Source organism: Rattus norvegicus, chromosome 19, assembly GCF_036323735.1.
Source record: "Rattus norvegicus strain BN/NHsdMcwi chromosome 19, GRCr8, whole genome shotgun sequence".
NCBI lineage: Eukaryota > Metazoa > Chordata > Mammalia > Rodentia > Muridae > Rattus > Rattus norvegicus.
The window spans coordinates 72,305,830-72,327,332 of record NC_086037.1 but is presented as its reverse complement, the minus strand read 5'-3'; the positions used below and the strand labels follow the sequence as shown (position 1 = coordinate 72,327,332).

General features: G+C 42.2%; 1 protein-coding gene across 20 annotated transcripts in view; it reads right to left on the bottom strand.

The window, feature by feature from the left end:
- The window catches only part of Pard3 (par-3 family cell polarity regulator), a 549,854-nt gene that overhangs the window by 199,941 nt on the left and 328,410 nt on the right, over nucleotides 1-21,503 (bottom strand). For 5 of the 20 annotated variants that reach the window (NM_031235.2, XM_039098025.2, XM_017601369.2 and 2 more), the window contains 4 exons: nucleotides 15,399-15,558; nucleotides 8,778-8,967; nucleotides 1,812-1,963; nucleotides 752-796 (listed from right to left, as the gene is read on the bottom strand). In NM_031235.2, the coding sequence (NP_112514.1) occupies nucleotides 752-796; nucleotides 1,812-1,963; nucleotides 8,778-8,967; nucleotides 15,399-15,558 (547 nt within the window). Of the gene's footprint in view, nucleotides 1-751; nucleotides 797-1,811; nucleotides 1,964-8,777; nucleotides 8,968-11,489; nucleotides 13,727-15,398; nucleotides 15,559-21,503 lie in introns of those variants that run through there. The other 15 variants (XM_006255836.2, XM_006255828.2, XM_063278312.1 and 12 more) reach the window with 11 other exon arrangements.

Sequence of the window (21,503 nt, the reverse complement as noted above, 5' to 3'; positions counted from 1 at the left end):
GAAGCCATTCGTGTCATATAGTTTAAACTAACGTCAGGGTTCACAGTGAGCTAATTCCAGCATCTGAAAAAGATACAGGGAGGAGCAGCAGCAAAACAGAGGAGCATGGATAGCAAGCCCAGACACTGTCACTTAGTGAAAGTGCTCACATAGGACGGTGGTTCTCAAGAGCTGCTAACACCACGACCCCCTTTGATACGGTTCCTCGTGATACAGTGATCCTCAATTACAAAATTATTTCTTTGCTTCTCCATAACTTTAGTGATTTTGCTACTGTTATGAATCATCCTATAAATATCTGATATGTAGGATATCTGACATGAGACCCTACCAGGGGTTGAGAGCTTTTACTATTTTCAAATAAAAATCACTACGTGGTGCACAGACCGTCATTGAGATATCCATAATACTAAATAGTACTAAAGGACTAAAGAGATGCTTTCTTAGGATTTTGATTAAAAAAAAAAGTCATCATGAAACATTCCTATGCAAGTAAGAATTAAAAAAATATATAAGGTTGTTTTTAACATGGCAAAGGTAGTCTTTTCCATCTGTTACACACGTATTGCTAATAAATTTCTCATAAGAGAAAAAAAATGTATCTCTCCTGCAATTCGATTTCCCATAACGAAAGCATCTGAGTGAGACTGGAATGGCGGTGCTTACAAGCACCATGACGGGCAGCTCTATAATCATGATAAGCTCCTAGAACCACGGTTTCTATGGCAACACACTAACTGTCCGTTCTTACCTGCTCTCTGGTCATCCACTGTATTGAGTTTAGTCTCGTCAGCTACTGTTAAAAGGTAAATGTATAATGGTTAGCCCAGTTAGTCCCCCAAAGCCCAACATGCTTTAACCCTCCCCCAGTCTTGACCGTTAGAGCGCAACTCTTGGGCGATATTCCATGCAAGTCAAGTGAAACATCAGGCAAACATTCGTAATCAAAAAATAAAGGGAGAAGAATAAGCAGCACCTTCATGCAGTCTGCCAGTCATTTCGTCTCACAGACGTGTGTTATTTGTACTGTTAGTGTTAACGTCATTAGCCAGGGCAATGCGCTGTCCAATTTTATATAAATATATGTCTGACAAATTAATGCTTTTAGTCTTGAGGTTCAAACAGCCACCAGAAACCAGCATAAGTTATGGTTGATTAACAAAAGATTTTTAAAGAGTAATTTAGTTTATACCTGTATTAATTGAATTGCTTTTGGGGGTAGATTTTGATATAAGCGAGGCACTACCTGGTTGGTGTCTAACTGAACAATGATGGTTATTTTCATCCATTCATGTGCTCCCAAATTCCTTCTGGAATATATTCTCTCAAGTTAACTAATCTGATCCAAGGCTATAATGGTTACAACAGAAGAAGGTCTATCAATTAACACTTCAAGAAGAACAATCAAGGAGGGCACTGACGACTAAAGCCCGACACATGGATTGAGATAATGGTTTCTCTCCAAAACGTGTTCTAGTTAAAAATCCCGACAAGTATAATCTCAAAGGAGGCTGCTTCTCAATGGACGAAGTATCAAAACAATTCATTTCGAAATGAGGCTGAGAGGATACAGGATGTTTCCGCTTTCCTTCTCATCCAAAAGCACACGTCAACCATTTATCATGTCAACAAGCTATGGTGAGTAGTGACGGGCATCTCAAATGCAAGGAAAACTAATTTTTCGCCAAATCGACACATTTTAAAATTTATTTCCTCTATTGCTAAAAAATAAATAGACATATGTTTGGGACCATCAGTTTCATCCCGAAGCATCCAAACCTTATCTGAAGAATCACGGAGATTGTACTCACTACCTAAATCCATGCTTTTTGATTTTCGTGTTTTAACGAAATCCAATTGACTGGCATTTGAAAATTGCTTTGTGCGTTTTTCTGACATACTCTGGCGTCCAAATCCTTCTCGTTGAAAAGCGAGAACCGGATCAACATCTGGACTCAATGAGCTGGGGTGAAGAGAAAGAAAAAAACATAAAATTAATTACTAAGAAGTAGAGACATTCAGGGTTGGGGATTTAGCTCAGTGGTAGAGCGCTTGCCTAGGAAGCGCAAGGCCCTGGGTTTGGTCCCCAGCCCCGAAAAAACGAACCAAAAAAAAAGAAGTAGAGACATTCAATTTTATGGAAAGCCATATCTTTCAGTGCACATGCACGAATAGTTGCATTTTATTTGAAGATTTAAACTAAATTCAATATACCTTAATTTTTAAAGGGGGGACTGAATGGAAAGTAAGAGAAAAAAATCACAATTTGATTTAACTTTAACTCTGTAGGTGTGAATTCTCTTCTCTACTTCCCTCTGCATTTTTACTCACTGTGTTTGATAATAGATCACCATCTCTGTTATTGTTTAAAATGAGCCTGCTGTTTGTCAGACACTTGGAAGGCTGAATATTTGACAAGACTTGCCCTGTGCTGCAACTCGGAACCATATAAATTGCAAGCTAGCAACTTAAAAAAAAAAAAAAAAAGATGTGTTCTGAAGGAAACTAACAAGGAGACCCGAACTGGACAATGTACAGACACTGAGAGAATGAAACAATCCCAGTGGTCTCTTTGTACTTTTTGTCTCAGATTGTTTTATGTAGACTTTTTAATTTTATTCATTTTATTTTTTGACTTACTGATGTTCTGACTGTGTATTGGTTCCAGTTTTGTGTTTTTATGGTGTGTCTGTTCTTTGTTGTCGTTGTTGTTGTTGTTTGCCTGTTTGCTTTTTAAGGAGAGAGAAGGGAAGGGCATGGAGTTGTGAAGGGAGGGGGGTTGGAAAAGACCAGGAGCATTTGTGGGAGAAAAAACTGTGATCAGAAAAGATTGCCTGAGGAAAAAAAGGATGTGGTCTATTCTGTTTTATGTTTGGTGTGTGTGTGCATGTGCATGTGTGTGTTTTAGCTTCTGTTTTAGAAAAAAAGGGGGAGTAGGGAAGACACGTTCATGAGTATGGTGTTCCTCTGAAATAGTCAATTTCCCAAGGGAAAAAAATCTCAACACGGTAATTTTCCATCAGAGCCTCCTCTGGGGAAGATTCTGTGCCAGACAGACCCAGATCACAATAATACAGGAGAGATCCCAGTTCTCCGGAAGTTCTTCAGAAACATTCACGTGCTGTATAAAAGAGATGCTGGACATGTGGAGATGAAAAGACCAACAGTCCTGAAGACAGGAGAAGCACAGCTACATTTAGGGGACAATTGATTTGGGTGAAGAGAAGGCAGCATCGGGTGACTCACAGGTGATCGATGTTCTATGGTGCTTCCCCAGGGGAAGTGAATGAGGCCACAGAATTGTTCCTCTCTGTAGAATCTGTGACTGCTTTAACAGGCACCACTAGGTGCTGGGACACAGTTCCAACTGTGGAAGTGTCCTTTTCTTCATATTTGACACACTGAATAAACAAACACTGTATCTTTATAGGATAGTCTCCATATTCCATAACTGAATAGATAAACCCTGTATCTTTATAGGATAGTCTTCATATTCTATAACTGAATAGATAAACACTATCTTTATAGGATAGACTCCATATTGATACACTGAATAGATAAGCCTTGTATCTTCTTAGGATAGTCTCCATATTCCATACACTGAATAGATAAACCCTGTATCTTTATAGGATAGACTCCATATTGATACACTGAATAGATAAGCCCTGTATCTTTTTAGGATAGTCTCCATATTCCATACACTGAATAGATAAACACTGTATCATTATAGGATAGTCTCCATATTTGCTATATTGAATAGTTAAACACTGTATCTATAGGAAAGATCCAGCATGCTTCCCTAGCCAGGGTAGGACATGAACTATGGTGGTATTTGCACACCATAGTTGCAAGTCTGTAGGGTGTTGCCAGTTGGTAGCAATGCTTGGGGGAATGTTACAGAACCTGTAGGAGGTAGAGCATTGCTGAAGGAAATACGTCATTAGAGGTGATCTGTGAAGAGTGTTATTTCTCCCCACTTCGAGTTCTTGCTCTGATTTTGCGTACGGTTGAAGATGTGGTCTCTCAGCTTCCTTCTAAGGCTGCCTGCTCCCAGTCTCTTCTACCATAATAGATTTGCCCTCCGGACTGTAGGAAAAAATAAACTTTTGCCCACATGTCACCTTCGGTTATTGTGTTTTATCACAGCTAGAAAAGTAAGTCACACATCCCTCCACCTCAGCTAATTAACATGTCATGTTGGCTGTGAGCTGCTTCTACTGAGGCAGATGAATTTACCATCCACTTCCACATGCCTCCGTGCCAGCAGGCTACAATGAACCTGCACTGCATTGTAGGAAGCAGTAAAGGGATACGATCTGGTTTGAGTATAGAGCAAACTTCCAACTGCAATTCACCTAACAACATGACAGCAGGTGGCTCTTCGAGGAGTGCTAAGCCAGAGGTGAAGGTAGGCTTCGGGGAAACCCTATGGCAGGAAGGATGGCGTGACGTGCTCTGAGCCTATCTGCCTTTATGTGCTTCAGGCTCACTCACCCCTCAGAGTTCATGAGAGAACTCAAGAACCTAAGGTGAAGTCCCTTTGCATACTGCCATCCACAAGCTATTATTATTGCCCAGTGGAGACAAGCTACCTCAGACTATCCTGGTAATAAAAATGCTGGTGTCTTTGATGAGCACGTAGGGAAACAAGCACCCTTCCCTGATCTTTGTCACCAAATACAGAGCAGGATGCACTTATGAAGTGAGGCCGGTGGGTAGGGTCAGAATTTAGAGGGGCATTCGCTCACAAAGGCAAGGAAGAAGGGCCTCCAGCAGACACTGAGCTTGCTCTTATTCTGTTTCCCTTCCATCGTGCGGGTCTTGCCTGAGCCAGGGACAGGGAACACACTGGAAACTAAACCCCAGAGACCAGCCAAGGGCAACGCCAGAGTCTTCATTTTATTTTTGTTATTGTTTTAAAGATTTAGCTTTAATTTTAATTAGGGGTGCATGTGTGTGGAGGTCTCACACCTGTGAGTGGGCGTACAAAAAGATATCAGAACCCCTGAAGCTGAGTTACAGGTAGTTGTTAGCATTTTGTCTAGGCTATGCCCCACAGTTACCTGGCAATAGCCAGGTGTGCCTGACTCACTATAAAAGGGGCTGCTTGGCCCCTCTCTTTCTCTCCCCTATCCCTTCAACTCTACTCCCCATGCCCTCAATAAACTCTATTCTATACTATATAGAATATATAGTGGTGTGTGGCTGGTCCCTTAGGGGAAAAGGATACCTCAGCATGAGCCTACAGAGTCACCCTCTTCCCCACACCAGACTAGACATCCACCAAACATATTCCTTTTCTCCTTATCTTTTTATAAAACACAACAGTTGTGAACCATAATTATTCATCTAATGTGGGTGCTGTGAACTGATCTCAGGTCCTGAGGAAGAGCAGCAAATGCTGTTAACCACTGAGCATCTCTCCAGGCCATGGTTTCTGTTTATACTGCTAGCCTGAATCTCAGTGCATGCTGTTTTGCTAGTACTGTAGACTCAGTCTTTTCATTGTTAAGTACAGGATCACTGCTCTTCAAAACTTGGGACAGATTGAATTTCCAATAAGTAGTGTCATAATTGTTGAGGAGTCTGACGTGTCAGCTTAAATACTAGAATCAGCATTTGACAAAGATATCCAGTAATTTCCAGAGCAAAAAGTCCCCAGGATCAGCCAGGTGTAGTGGTGATTCTTTTAACCCTGGCCCTTAAAAGGGAAAGGCAGATGGATCTCTGTGCATTTAAGGTTAGCCTGATCTACACAATGAGTCCTTTGAGGCTACACAGTAACAAACCAAACAACGAGCAAACCAACAGCAAACATCCATACAATAACAAGGACTCAGTTGTGTAGCAACAAACAAGAAAGAAAGCACGTCCAGCAACAGTAATTCTTCTCTGTATCAAAGTGGAATCCTTAGTTGCTTAGCAAAAGCCAAGTTTGTGAGTAATAGGTGGGACACTTTAAGATCTCAATAAGGCATCAAATTAGTAGACATGATAAATGTGTAATAGACTTGGTGATTTACATATGCAGATGAGTGTGGTGTGCTTGGATCTGCTCGTCTGTGTGCGCACACATGTGTGCGTGCACATGTATGCGTATGCAGGCCATGGGTCAGCATAGGTCTTTCTCTGTGTTCTCCGTTTTACTTTCTGACACATGGTCTTGGACTGAACGCAGAGCTCAAGCCTATTTCTAGTCTAAGCTAGCTAGCTTGTGCCAGGGATCCCTGCACTCTATCTCCAGGGTGCTAGGTCTGTCCAGCAATTGTGTGGATGCTGGGGATTCAAACTCAGGCTCTCCTTCTTTCATGGCAAGCATTTTACCCACTGAGCCATCTCATCAGCTCCATTAGTTGGTTTAGGTTTGAGAGAGTCCTGCTATTACCCATGCTGGCTTTAAACTTTGATCTTCCTCCCTCCGTCTCAGGTGTGTTCGGATTACAGCTATGGACTGCCATACCCTGCTAAATGGACTACCATACCCTGCTAAATGGAGTACCATACCCTGCTAAAATGCAATTTTAACAGGAAATTCTAACAAAGAATTCCCAAAGTAATTTAAATTCTTCCTGGCAATACTCCTTAAAAATCTCTATTTAGCACACGTTGAAACTTATTTTATATCCTCCCAAATGCTATTATTAAAATTAGAATTTGCTGCTATATTCCCCCTCACTTAATAAAACATGGTTAATAGCCCCTACATCAATTACTAGGGTGAGGAAAAAATATATTCTATTAGTTAACCAATTAGAAGTATAGCCATTTGACATGTTTACCCTTCCACAACTGTGCAGTCAACTATAAATGTACACATTTTAAAATGTCAAATGAGCTTTCAAATTAATAAGAGACTTAAAATAACTAAATATTCTTAAAATGTGACATGATTAATTTTTTCCTGATTAACATACTCATTAAACTTATTTCAGACACAATAAACAAGTATACTGGAATATTATTGAGATTAAGTACCAGGCTAGCCGTATCTATTCCCCCATTCCTGAAATTCTAGCTATTATTCTTGCCTAGTGTTTGTTTGTTTTTTTTAACATTTTCATCCAAGTTTTAGGACAGATAGTCAAACAGGATTCTCAGCTCTGGGTTTGAACAGATGACATGCATGTTTAGATAACTCTAACATTCTTTCCTTTGCCCCATGTTTCCCAAGGAAGAAATCATAAAAGTCCTTGTCCTTGTTGTGTGTTTTTCAAATTTACCTTAGTGAAATTAATGCGCCAGGCTATCCCTGCAAGCTCACCACATCTTTTTACCAATGCAGATCCTTCCCTAGGATCCCCTTCAAGGTGGCTTATCATGGTGGAGACTTAAGGGCCTTTGCCTCCTTGGAGAACACTATAGACAGATAAACTGCCTTTCCTCACCGACTTCCAGTGAAATACAAGCTGAGGTCAGGTCGAGAGCATCTGTGTATTGCTGTGCTCCTCCCCCACAACCCCCACCCCCCGAAACAGAAGACTTATTGGAGGCTAAGCTAAGTCATCATCATCATATGGTCTCCGGCTCAGCTCTATTTTTATATCCTTTTTATTTTCCAAAGGAGAATTAAAAAGCCAGAAACAAAAGCTTTTCAAGGGCCCAAGAGCAGGTCAAGTTCTTTCAAGGGAACATCTGCAGAGTTAGCAAATATATTAACAATGTTTTCCTGAGCTCATAAGGAAGAAGAGGAGGGAGGGGAAGGGAGGGGGGAGAGGACGCCATGGGTGTTTTATTTTGTTACGATCACCATAGAAATGTTAACACAAAAATGCTTGTCCTCAGCACTTCCAACATTATAGCTAATGTGACACAGGTGGGCGTGGGTAGGAGGGCCACCCATCGAAACCAGCTTTGTTTGATAACATGCTTTTCACAGAGACCAAAGAACAGGGTGGCATTTGAAGACCACCCATGGCGATCGGCATCAACGGCTTTCTCCTACCATCACAAAAGCAAAAATTGGCAGAGAAATCAGGAGAGTATCCACAAAGTCTCTGTGCCTGTTAGAAGCAGCTCAAAGCCTGGTAAACAGTAGTGCTGTAATTCTAGAAAGGGAAGCTGGGGATGGGAGGAAATGGCTTTGTAGATAGAGTGTTTGCAGCACAAGGTGTAAAGACCCAAAAAACGGATGAACAGCATAGAGGGTAACTGATGCCCACTGCATTGGACAGTTCTGTGTCATCCTGACGTAAACCAAAGTCATCCGAGAGTAGGAAACCTTGACTAGGAAAAAACCTCCTTTAGATCTAGCTGTAGACCAGCCTGTGGGGGCGTTTTCTTAATGAGTGATTGATGGGGGAGGGTACAGCCCACTGTGGGTAGGCCCAACCCTTAGCTGATGGTCTTTGTTCTATAAGAAAGCAGGCTGAGCAAGCCATGAGGAGCAAGCCAGTAAGCAGCACCCAGTGCATGGCCTCTGCATCAGCTCCTGCCCCAAGTTCCTGCTCTGTTGCTGTCCTGACTTCCTATGTTGATGAACAATGATGTGGAAGAGTGAGTAAAATAAACCCTTTCCTCCCCAAGTTTTTAACCCAAGTTTTTGGTTATAGTGTTTCATCTCCATGCACATTCACAGGGCAGCACGTACCAACACATGACATGCATGCAGATCCTCCACAAACAGAAACAAACAAACAAACAGGCAACCCTCTGACAAGTTCCCTCTGGTTCCCAAGCATATTAAGTCCTAATCTTTACCCTAATGGTTGGACCAATCTGGAAATGACTTAGATAGTATTTATGCTATAGTAAGCCCCAGCCCTGGGCTGCTCACTCACCAGTCGGCTGAGTCACTGATGGTAGCCTTGGCCCACGTGCCTGCTTCTGTCATTATGAATCCCACGTCATCATGGGAGCTGGAGGAGGACTGGTCAGAGAGGTGAGGAGGGAGCACAGGCAGCCTGTCATCTTCAATCATGACAGTGTCATCATGTGGCATGTTCACGGTTGGGGAGAGCTGGCATTTACCTGGTAAAGAAATTCTAGATGTCAGTGTAGGCGCCAAGCCTGTGCATTTTAAAACTTTACTGCATCAAGAAAACCCTGAGACACACCTGCTCTATGTGACAGAATGAGAGAATTCTGTCTACCTATTTCTCATAAGGCATTGTCAAACACAAACCTCAGGTCCGTATGACTACTTCCAAGCCATGGCTACACCCCATGTGGCAGTCAGTACATGTGATGTCTCTGGTTTTAAGACTTCCAAAAAGAAAAAAGGAACACCTTCAAAATAATGTGAATGTAACAGACGGCTTCTTGGGTATGAGAGTCTTCTGGGAGGTTTTACCAGGAAATCTGAAGGCATGAACTTACAGTGATCGATGCTACAGGGGAGACAGGTGCTAGGGAAGCAACATCATCTCTGTACTTAGTCGCACCCTAGTGATGGAGAGCAAGCACCTACAGAACAGGGTAACTTGCGTAAGGACTGAAGCAGTTGTGCCTGGGAGAACGACGGGCCGAGGTGGGTATGATCGTTGATAGTTTACGACCAAAGTGATCGGAGCTAGGCTTAGAATGGTGGCTATGACTTTTCTACTAAAACAAATGATGACATTTATCCCCTGAAAGTGGCAAAAAAAAAAAAAATCAACCCATAATGAATTCAGGTGACACTTAACAAGGCCTGGCATAAAAGCCAGGGACACTTAACAAGGCATATAAGCCAGGGAGAATACTTCGAAGTGAGGACAACCTAGAATGGAAGGCTTAGCTTAGATCAGATGTGTTTCTTGAGGCTCTGAGGCCTGCCCTGGGAGGAGGGACCTTAAGTATGACGAGTCATTGACAAAACACTCAGAGTATGTCTGTCCTCTCTCCAGGCCCCTGCAGCAATTTGTTGAGGTTCACAGTTCAGCCTGGCATTCATACACTATAACCTTTCTTGGGATAAAATCGTGTCTCAAGTCTCTAGGTCCCTAAAGGTAACGCTGGAGCACAAATGGTGTCCTTATCCTAAATCACCTACAGTTCTTACAACTTCTTTCGAAAACCTTTCCACTTGTTTTCTGAGTAAGGATAAAATGAGGAAAGTTTTGTCCAGGTGCACACCTTGCAAGAGGCAGAATTCACAGAACGAAAAATACCGTATGACATGGCACACTAAAGTGTGTACCCAAGCAAGCAAGGAACCACGGCAATCTCCCCACCTACCTTGGGAGAAGAAGGAAAACAATCCCTCTATATCTAATGTCCAAATCTGTTCAGCCAACTGTACTGGTTGTTATCCAAAACAGCAACGCTGCTGAGCCTGCTCGAGACTCACCACCATTTTGAACAAGGTGCTTTTCCCCCGTCACAATAAACTGACTTTTCAAAATAGTTTAACAACCATGTATTAGCACTTTAATATCACTCTTAGATCTAGCTTTAAAGCTGAGCATTTATTAGCATACTGTGTAAGCCCTGATCAACTGGCAAGGTAAGCTTACAGACATCTTTCTATGGCTGATTCAGTAAAGAAACAGAAAACTATTAAGTTGTTGTATGTCTTTCAGTTAATCCTTAACCCCCTCCCCAAAGAAAGCTTGCCAGAAATTACAAACACATCATTATTTAGCATTAAGTGTGCTGCTATCAGAACCATGCGTGTTCATCAAAACTTCTGCTCTACATACTAGCTAGGCAAGCACCCTACTCTGATTCAAATGTGCCATTTTGACAAACCAAGGAGCTGGCAAGTTCTTAGGAATGCTCATGACATGAAAGTAAATCAAATGCAATCATTTCTCTGTCTTGATTTCAAATGGCCTCTTTCCACTCAAGCTGTAGGATATTAGAGTTGAAATCTGTTCGGGAAAACGTCACTTGTGCATCTATGGTAGTAAACTATACAAACACAGTAGGTATAGTGTACCTTTCAAAGTCAAACATGCAACCCCTTGCACTGACACACTTATTTTAAGAGAAATCCTACTAATAAATATAGAACACTGACTAGACCATACAATCTGTGTGTGTGTATGTGTGTGTGTGCCTTACGCTGTTTTGTGTAGAAACAATGTACTGTACATGACACAGAATATCAATAGCTATCTGTCTTTCTGTTTCTCATACACATTCTCTTATTCTCTCTCTCCCCCTCCCTTACTCCCTCCCCCTCCCCCTCGTCCTCTCCCCAAATGGCAAGACGTCTCTCTTGCATTACTCTCCAGTCTAATATCTTGTAAGAATTTCAGGATCTCATCACCATACTCTCCTCCAATCAGTGTGCTTGTGAGGAACTATTCCAGGATCTGGTTCTAGAAACTGTCAGGGATACAAACATCTACAGTTCAAAGCTACATGTTCTACTGAGACACACCAGGACCTCTCACTGACACCTGTTGGCCCTTCGACACATCCTAGCTGAGAAACACGAATTGTGATTCGAGGTGGCTTCAGTTTTTAATCAGCTAAATTCTCCCCCGCCCCAAGTATTTCATCAGTATCTCCAGACTACAAAAACAAACATGCAGGGTCTTAGAGAAACAATAACATACAGAGTGTTTGTTTACCAGACATTTATTTGTTGATGAATTTACATGGAATGTAACACAATGTATGGGTATCAGGGACAAAGGACGAGATGAGAACTGTCAGTAACAGAACTCATTATAAAACCAGCATCACCATCTCGGTGCTCTATGTCAAGTTTTTAACAAAATGAAAATATTCTAAACATATCTATTTAAACCACCACAAGAGAATGAATACAGAAACCACTGAGATAAATAGTAAAATGGAATAAAAATTTAGCGCAAGATAAAATCGCTTTAAACAAAATTATGCAGGCAAAAACTTAAAAAAAAATGCTCTATGCTCAGAAACAGGAGGTTGTGGTATATTTGTGAAGTAAACCTGTTGGCAAACTGTGCCCGTTTTCCTTGTTCTTATTGGCATGGCTGAATAGTCGGAAAGGTCTTTCAAGGCTTTTCAAAAGAGAAATACTAAGAAGACTCATGAAGGGATATGTCTGGCCAGGTCTGCTATTATCCATCTATCTACCTACCTACCTGTTCATTTTCTTACTTAAAAAACAACAACAAACAAACAAAAAAACAACAACAAAACTTGCTTGCCCTATCTTTGTGGCTCTGGGAGCAGGGCACTACAAATGCTAGGCAGATAGTCTTAGCTATACTTTCAGCCCCTATGAGCTGCTTCCTAATACATGAGTAGGACTCATGTTCTAACATTAGTGGCAGTGGGAATCCAGCCAAAAGGAGAGGAGTGTGGTTAAGTCTGGCCTTTGGTCACATTTCTGAGTGATCCATTGAAAGTGATAGAGATAAACTGGCTGTTACTAAAGAGGAACCCACTACCCAGAAAAACCATACATTCAAACTGTGGTTCAGGAACAATATGCCATTTCAGGCAAGCCACTGTCCAGGGGTCCGTAACACCAACACAAGAGCAAAATGAAGCCTGTGATGTGGGTGTCGAGGAAATGTCTTAAATGTCCTATCCTATGGGGACCAGGGCCACGAGGCTATGGAGATACCGCAACGTCTTTCAGTCAATTTTGTGTCAATAAAACTTACCGTGAGACCTTGGCATTCCCTAAGGGTGCTACTTCTAGAAAGAGGGAACAGCCAAACCAAAACAAAGCAAAATCATCATGGGGTTTTGAGACACATTTCTCTTATCCGTTAAGTGAGAAAGTGTGACTAAAGACATCTGACATCCTCCCAGTTGGAAAAGATGTTTACTTTTGGTTGTACACTTTTTTTGGAAGTCTTTCTCCTGGGACATATACCCTTTCAAAAATTATCGCAGGCCTTTAAAATTCCTCACAAAGTACTCTTTGTGAAAAATTGCCTCGCTCACACAAAATTAATCACTTCTTTGTGTCATCATAAGGAATTTCAACACTTCTCTTTCCATCATGTGAAACCATAGTCTACAGGGATGTGAACTGGCCAGGTAGGACGGAGAAATGTCTATGCACAGACACAGTACAAATCAGCAGGCTGATGGAGACAAGACACTCTGATATTAGGTACGGTTGACCTCCTAGTAGCAAAGTAACATCCTCTACAGACTTTCTAATCTCAGTGTTATCTAACCTCGCCAATAGCATGCGTTTCTTACAGCCAACCCAAAATAGAACAAGGATAGAAAAAGTATAATACCTTTGAAGTTTGTAAACAGCAAGACAAATTAAGTCTATATATTTCTCTAGGTAAAGCCACATGGGCCTTAACCTAGATTCCAGTACAGCATATAAAACACGTCTTAAGGACATGGACAAATGAAGTCATTGAGAAGCCCTGGATTCAAACCCCAGTATCCCTTCCCTAAAAGATACACTACTATAAAAACTTGGCCTACTGAGTATGATGTCATCCCCATCCCATAGGTCCCAGGACCTGTGCAGAGCAACATCAAGCATAGCTGGAAGAACCAGCCTTCAAGGGGAGTCATGGTGAGTGCAAGGGTTCATTACATACCTAGCAGAGGGAGGGATAACACTGCCTCCCAGATTACCCGCTGAAAAGGACTAACAAGTCAGGACTAACAAAATCAGATGACAAACTATGGGGGAAAAAAAAAAAAAAAGATGTACTCCTCAACCCATGTCACACATTTCAACCAGTCACTAGGTGAAAGGTCAGGGTGGGGGCTGGTATGTGTTTGAGTGTTAGCTTTTCGCCTTCCTCTGAAGAACCAGGGATTGGAGGCAGGATGCAGGTTACAGGAGCTGGTGTGCCAATGGGTGATCAGTATGGCAAATCCTATGTTCCTATAACAGAGTGGAAATTACAGCGTATCACTTTGTATGCACACAGATCCAGGGACACATGCACACACAATCCTTTCCCAGGGGGCCTGAGGTTTTTGGTTTTTGTTTTTGTTTTTTTTTTTCCGACAGGTAAGAATCGGACCAAGACGCTTGACGGCTTTACAAGGAAGTGAGGATAACCCATCAGCAGCAGTAACCAACAGGCACATATCATAGTCAAAGCTAGAAACAAGGCCCCTTACACTAAACGGGGCTCAAACCAAGAGCAGGGACTGCTCCCCCGGTTCTCTCGTGCCACGTGTAAAATTGAGAAAACCTGCACGGAGCATATCAAAGGTAAGAAACTAAGGATTTACTTAGCAATTCCTCCAAGGGGAAAGCTAGACGAGGAACAAGGAAAAATGGCAGGGAACCGCACTACTTATGTTGATATACAAATACTCTTTTTTTTTTCCTGAGGTGCTCAGTAGAAATCTCTTCGATAATACTGTTCCTTAAAGCACTCTCGTCTCCTGCTAGCAGAACACCTTGCCAACGTTCTTTCCACAAACACCCCAACAAATCAACCAAACTCTGCTTCAGTGATGCGCCATAATGAGAACTAGTATTGTATTAGGTCTGTATTAAATATACTCAAGATGCAATTAAATTTAGGATTTTGCTCTACAGACTTGCAACATAGATCATAAATCTGGGTTTTTACGTCAAAACTCCTTCTTATACCTTAAATTTGAAAACTCTCTCAGGTTAACCCTCAGGTGAGCACTTCTGTAAAACCAGCCACTCCCGCGTCTGTTAGGAAAAGACTGACCTATCTAGTAGGGCAAGTGCTTGTGACCACGTCACTCACTTGGGGCCAAGAAGGCAGCATGGGGCAGATCAAACAAAGTCGCAGGAGATGAGTTGAGGATTTGAAGAATAAAGGTGGGTCTCTACTGTGGTTGTTTTTAAAGACGTGTCTTACTGGGTAGCTTGTATATTTTTCATCTGTAACTAAGCAGTTTAGTTTAGATTCATTTTCTAAAGTTGTTATGCATATGCACTGTGTATTATGAGTGCACAAGCATGTGCCAGTGTGTTCACGGGTGTATGTGTGCGCCCAGGTGTGCCAGCCTTGGGCACTGCTTCCCAGGAGCTGTCGACTCTGTTTTTGAGACAGTCTCTCATTGGGACTGAGGGCCTCTCTTAGGCTAAGCTGTCTGTCTGTCTGACCATGAGCTCTAGGGATCAGTCTGTCCCCCTGTCCCACTGCTGGAACTACAAAGGAACCAACACACTTGGCTTTTTCAGTTGGGCCCTGGGAATTGGAGACGGAGTCTTAGGGTCACACAGCACAGATTTCACCAACTGAGCTGCTTCCACAGCCTTTGTCGCTTGTTAAAGCATAGCTTTCCCTACTGTTCTCAAGAAGCCAAGGATGCTGAGACTATTGAAAACATTCCCTCCATACTCTTTTCCTTTCTGTCTTCATCAAACCTCTGGGAATGGAAGCGTATTTAACCACTCGGTGCACGGGTGCACTTTCTTTACATTTATGTTTCCTGAATGGCCACAATGAACCCGTTTTCTCTTCTCTCAGAGATAGAGGCCCCCTTTACGTTAATATTGCATCGAGCTCCTCTCTGTGAACCAGGGCAAGCGAAAACATGAGAGGAAATGAAGAGAGATTTACCTGACTCACCCATTATCCTGCTGAGTGCGGCATTCCTGGTGGGAGACTCATCCAGCCCCTCGATCCCACTGTAGAGGGAGTGTGAGATCCTGCGTTCTCTGTCATCCAACTCTGTTTCTATGGGCAGCTCGGGTGCAGCGGGGCTCCCAGGAGACCGCAACTACAGAGAAAGGGACAGGGGAATGTGAATCTTGGAGGCTGGTTAGCAGCATGGTGCCGTGATAACAACTTTCTAAGCCTTGCATCCAACCAGGCCTCAAATGAGCTAGAACCTTTCGACCCATACGAAAATAATTTGTTGTGTCAGGTTGGCCTAATGACCAGCTCTCTGTGAATCTCTGTCAACATTTGAAAATGTGTATATTAAAGTTTTTTTTTAGTTTTTAAAGTTTCACCGTATTGCTTATTTTTTCAATTTGACTGGAGGTATGTACTGAGGTCAAGACGAACCATTGTTTAATTTGGGATTCCTGCTACCTGTTGCTCTGTGGAAGGCAGGCTTTGTCTGCAGATCCTGGACTTCATTTAGCTTTGAACCTATGGGACAGAAACATGTTTGCCTCTTCTGTGTATCAGTTTAGGTGTCTTTAGTAACACACTGAAAATAAGTTCTGTAGAAATTAAGGCTCACTGTGGTCTGTAAGCCTGAAATAGTAACTGAGAAACACTTCAAACATATACAGAGGTGTGTGAAAGGATCAAACTGTTTTGCATGTATATGTATAGTGGGAGTGTGTGTGTGCCAAGCATGTGTATCATATGTGCAAGCTTGAATGTGTATGGGCTCATGTGCTCCAGTGCTTAGGCATGACGAGGCCTGAAGTTGATCCTGAGTAACTTCCTTGATAGCTCTCCAACTTTATCAAGGCGGTGTCCTTCCTTCAACCTGGAGCTTGCCCCCCCACCCCACCCCCGCTACCTTGCTCAGGGGATCCCCTACCTCTACCTCAAGAGTTCTAACATAATGGGCAGCTATCATGCCTGCCTGGCTTTGAGGGAGGTTCTGGGGTCCAAATCACGGTGTTAACACTTCTATGTGTTATTCACAGGATCATCTCCCAATCTTTGGGCTAAATATTTTGATGAGAAGCACAACGACATGAGCTTTAAGCAAAGTCAACAGTCTCCTAAATGAAGAAGAAGCAGGTCAAGGGCTGGGGAGCGTTACTCAGTTCACACTGTGCTTGCTTAGCCTGGCAAGGCCCTGGGCTCAATCTCCTCAGGCACAGAATAAACTGAGTGCAGTAGCTCACACTGCTAATCCCAGCACTTGTTGCAGGTAGAAGTTCAAAGTCAGAATGAGTTTGGGGCCAGCCTGGTAGACAAGAGACCAAGTTATAAAAGATTTTTTTTTTTAAGTTTGCCTTTTTTGGGAAAGATCAATCTCTATGGCTATGGGTTAAAATTGTATGCAGTCTTCCTCATCAAAGCTGGGTCCTACATGCCATCTTCTCCATAGAAACAGCCAGAAGAAGACGTCTGCGTTAGGAATGACGTAGTTATTTTACTTGGTGAAGGACCGAGGTAGACCAGTTCTCTGAATGGTGCTACTGACATACAGCCAGGAAGGGCCCGAGATGAGCAGACTTTTTCATCCGACAGAGTGGCTACCCCATTCAGACAGGGAGCTGCCTGGTAAGCTGCCTTCCACTGAACGGAGTGTTCGCTCCTGTTGAAAACCATCCTGCATTTCCGTAATGAGATACTTAATGACGCTCCAAGCTGCAGGCTGAGTTTGAGGAGCACCAGAGGGGTGGAACCCATAGAAGGGTCAGCACAATTACAACTGGGGACCCTCAAGCTGCAGGAGAATGATAAACTTTTGGTGTGGCGAATTGGACTAAGAAGGTTTAGACTGTGAAACGGGGGTTTGTTTTATTAGTTTTCCCTCGGAACTGCAGATGACAGCCGACAGCTTTCCTGGCCGGTAAACCACTTAAGGTCACTGATATAAAGACATACGAGAATGTCATCTGAAGCACCATCGCTACCTCGGATCTAAGATTCCTTGAGGAAGCAAAAGCAGAAACAAGCCTCATACACCCTGTACCCTTAAAGACAAGTGTGCTTTTCCGTAGCTGAACATTTAGAGCCATTCTACAGCTCCATGCCTAGGCCCGGGAGTCCCCCCCAGCCACACAAAGGATAACTCGAAACCAAAAAACCTTGATATTCTAAGTGATAATATACATGAAAGACACTTGCCCTGTTAATCTCTAGGAAAAAGTTCTGCTTGCTATAGGATATTTTATCAGGAGATGAGAGAGAGAGAGAGAGAGAGAGAGAGAGAGAGAGAGAGAGAGAGAGAGAGAGAGAGAGAGAGAGAGATCTTTGCATTTGCTTTCAAAAATAAATTTAGCTCCACTATACAATTCTTCAATTTTCTGAGGGGGAAAAAAAACCAAACCCTTTAAAACAAACTCTTTATAAACATTCAAGTATGCCGAGGGAATATATAAGGTTATATTAAGTGAAATCAAATTCTGTTAAAGAGAACGGGCAGGTTTTGTAGAGAAAAATCACTCAAGATGCATGTTCTTGAAGGGTACACACATAAACACCAGCACCTCAGCTGTGTCTAATTTACATATGAAAGACAGATTTAAATAAAGCCATCAATAGTCTACTATATAAATATTTAACAGAATTTAGAACGCCTTTTAATTCTTCCAGCTTTATCATGATGGTTTTGTTTTGTTTTTGAGACAGGGCTTCACTATGCCTTCCTGGCTAACTAGTGTGGAACTCACTATTTCAAGATCAAGGTGGCCTCAAAGTCACAGAAATCCCCATGTCTGCACATCCTGATGCTGGGGCCACACCCTGTAGTTTCTCCAGCTTTTTGCTTTATTTCGTTTTGTTTTGTCTGTGGGGGTTAATGCTGTTTGTGTTTTTAAGATGGGGTTTCTGTGGGGTAGCATTGTCAGACCCAGAAGAAGAGATCTGCCTGTTACCACCTCTTAAGGGCTGGGACTAAAGGAGTGTATCAGTTTTAAGAGAAAGGATTGGAAAAGTCTTTTGATTTTTTTTCTTTCTTTCTTTTTTTTTTCCAGCCAAGAAAACAGAAGCGGAGTATGTCAGGTGGTCCCCTGGCTTGCAGGATAAAGGCACCCTGAAGAGCACATCCTACTAGTCCATATCTCGCCAGCCTTTAAACGTCAGCTTAATGCTTAAAAAATGTTACTAAAATTAATAAAAACTGGATAAAAAGATGTAATTTTTAAAAATATCAAAATTAGAAAAGCCAGTGTGTAAGCCCAGCTGTACTCCTCAGGCTGTTCTGTCTGTTCAAAGAGAAGAAATCTGCAGTCTCACCCAACTGGGGCCAAGGTCAGCACTGGGAAGACCCTTGCCATGGTCTCTAGAAGAGGCGTTCTATCGACTAAGAAAAAATAGTAGGTGTTTCCAGTACACAACCCGTTCTGTAGGATATAAACTATCCCATTTCTTGACTAGTTAGCTGGGGGTTTATTTTTCTTTGTGGTCACTGTACAAAGCAACTAACAAACAAGTCGGTAATACAGACGCCTATGAATCACACCTATAATTTTATTTATAGGTATAAACGATAGAAACAACAACAAAATTACAAAACAGTATAGAGATACTTTCAAAAAGATATTCAGATGATACAGTGCTTTTGTAAATGACAGTAGCATGCTTCTTAATCAACTGTGATATTACCCAATGATTGTGCTTTTTTATTAAACACTTAGAATACTTTTTTCTTATAGAAAGTTAAAAAACTCTTTGTAAATTAATTATTAATGCAATTTCTGGATTCTAAGGTTTTTTTTGGAGGGGCTGGAGAGACTGAAAGCTACCATCGCGGTAGGAAAGTCAGTGTTGGTACAACCTTAACGCCCCCTCTCAGTTACCCTCAGACTGATCCTGGCTAGCAATTAGGAAAACTTATATTTCCAGTTGCCATTTCCATTTCATTCCCATGTTTGTCATAAAGCAGGCACTGGCTGGACAATTACTTGAATAAAAGGTGGATGCGTCAGATTCCACAGGGATTAGCACACCAGGTTGTATGGATGTGCTCTTTTGTGCTTGGGTCCACCATGGTATGACATCCGGCCTAGATTATAGGTCTATTGTGGACAATGCTAACGTTGAAAGAGTCATAAGCCGGAAGTAAAGAATAAACAGGTATGTTTCAGATCTGAGGGAGAGGCTTTTGGCTTCTTTTTTTTTTTTTTGAGGGGCTAGAGAGATGGCTCAGCGGTTAAGAGCACTTGAATATTCTTCTAAAGGTCCTGAGTTCAAGTCCCAGCAACCACATGGGGCTCACAACTATCTGTAATGGGATTTGATTCTGCATTCTGGCATGTATGAAATTGAGCGTTCATATACATAAAATACAGGATAAATAAATCTTTTAAAGTTTCCTAATACATAAAATAAGTGATAAATAAATTTAAAATTTTTAATTAAAATATAATTATATCATTTCCCCCTTTCTTTCCTCCTAACTCTCAGAAACCCATGGTTTTTGTTTTTTGTTTTTAAGTGGGATTATACCAAACTATATAGATACAACCTGCTCAGTCTGTATAGTGTTACTTCTATGTATATGAGTTCAGGGCTGACCACAGAGGGTTGGATAACCAATTGGGAGAGAGTTTTAGGGCTCAATGTCGAATTCTGTTTTGATTTTGTTTCCTTCACGTCCTTAGGTGGTGATACCAAGGATCTTAACAGGATAAACCCCCAGGTTACTGGGCCCTTTCATAGAAGAACCAGAAGCTCACACAAGAATCCCACATTCCTCTCCATATCACTGGGTAATGACACTGTCAGTCAGATCTAATGTGGGGCAGAGACGATCTTGCTTGTAAATGACTGTCACCATTCTGGTCAGATCCCCCATGTCCCCCCACTTTCCTTCTCCTCACTGGCCTATCCAAATTCATCTCACAAAACACACAGGTCAAGAATCAGGAATTATTCCTCAGGGCCCTTTCTATTCTATGTAGCTTTCTAATTCTAAAAGGATTCGATCTAAAGAGAGAATTAATTTTGAAGCCGTCATTGACGTCTAAATCCCCTCACGTGAGATTTAAGACGCCAGCTCACCTGAAAGATCTTTATGCTTAGGCTAAAATGAGGTTTTATACAGAATTGCTTCTAACAGGCATGCTGAAATAACCATGCTACAAAGAACTACAGCAATTCCCACAAATACCCATTCCCTTCAGACTTTAATATTAATTCTCATACATAGCTTATTCTGAGTGCCACACAGAGGAAACCAGTCCCCTCCAGCCTTCTCCCTTGGGGTAGATAATATCAATTTGTCTTCATGTTTCATGCCTTCCAAACTGGAAGGAAGGAAGGGAGGGAGGGAGGGAGGGAGGGAGGGAGGGAGGGAGGGAGGGAGGGAGGGAGGGAAAAGAAAAATCATGATAATAAAAGCCAAACACACAACAAACAAACATCTCAAAAACTGTCTATAAAGATGTCTTATCATCCTTCAGGAGTGAATGGGGATAAGGTACAACTTCTAAAACTCTCCCATCATCCATCAGGAGTAAAGGGGCTAGGGAAACAGTGAAGAGAGTATTCTAAAATTAAAAGGATGCTGGAGTACCTCAGCTAGGAGGAAAGGGTGGTAGCAGCAGCAGCAGACAGATTCAAGGTTAAGAGAGCCCCCTTGAGTTACCATGTCTGTGAAACACGGCGTGGTCAGGCGGACAACACTGGGGCTCAGATTCCACAATGGCCTGACCCTGGGGGACAGGCGACATGGCCTGGCATCTGTCCTGAAGGACTAAAGAGATCAATTTGTTTGGCAGACTGTGGAAGAAGGCCTAGCTACTGAGAATCAGTCTCTAACAGATCACAGGGGAGGGCAGTATCTACAACAGGGCTGACATACACAAGAATGGGCTGAGAAGAGAGACTCACAGACCAAGCCGCGGATTTAGGGGCCATGTCTGAGAACTTGTGGGAGCCTCATATCTCTGAAGACATACTTCCAGTGCTTAGGAGATGTGCAGGAAGAACATTCCCAAACTCTGCCTAGGAGGAGGTTGCTGGCAGAACACAAGCTCTTGACATTCAGCATTATGTCATTATCCTTAGGTATCCTTTGGCATC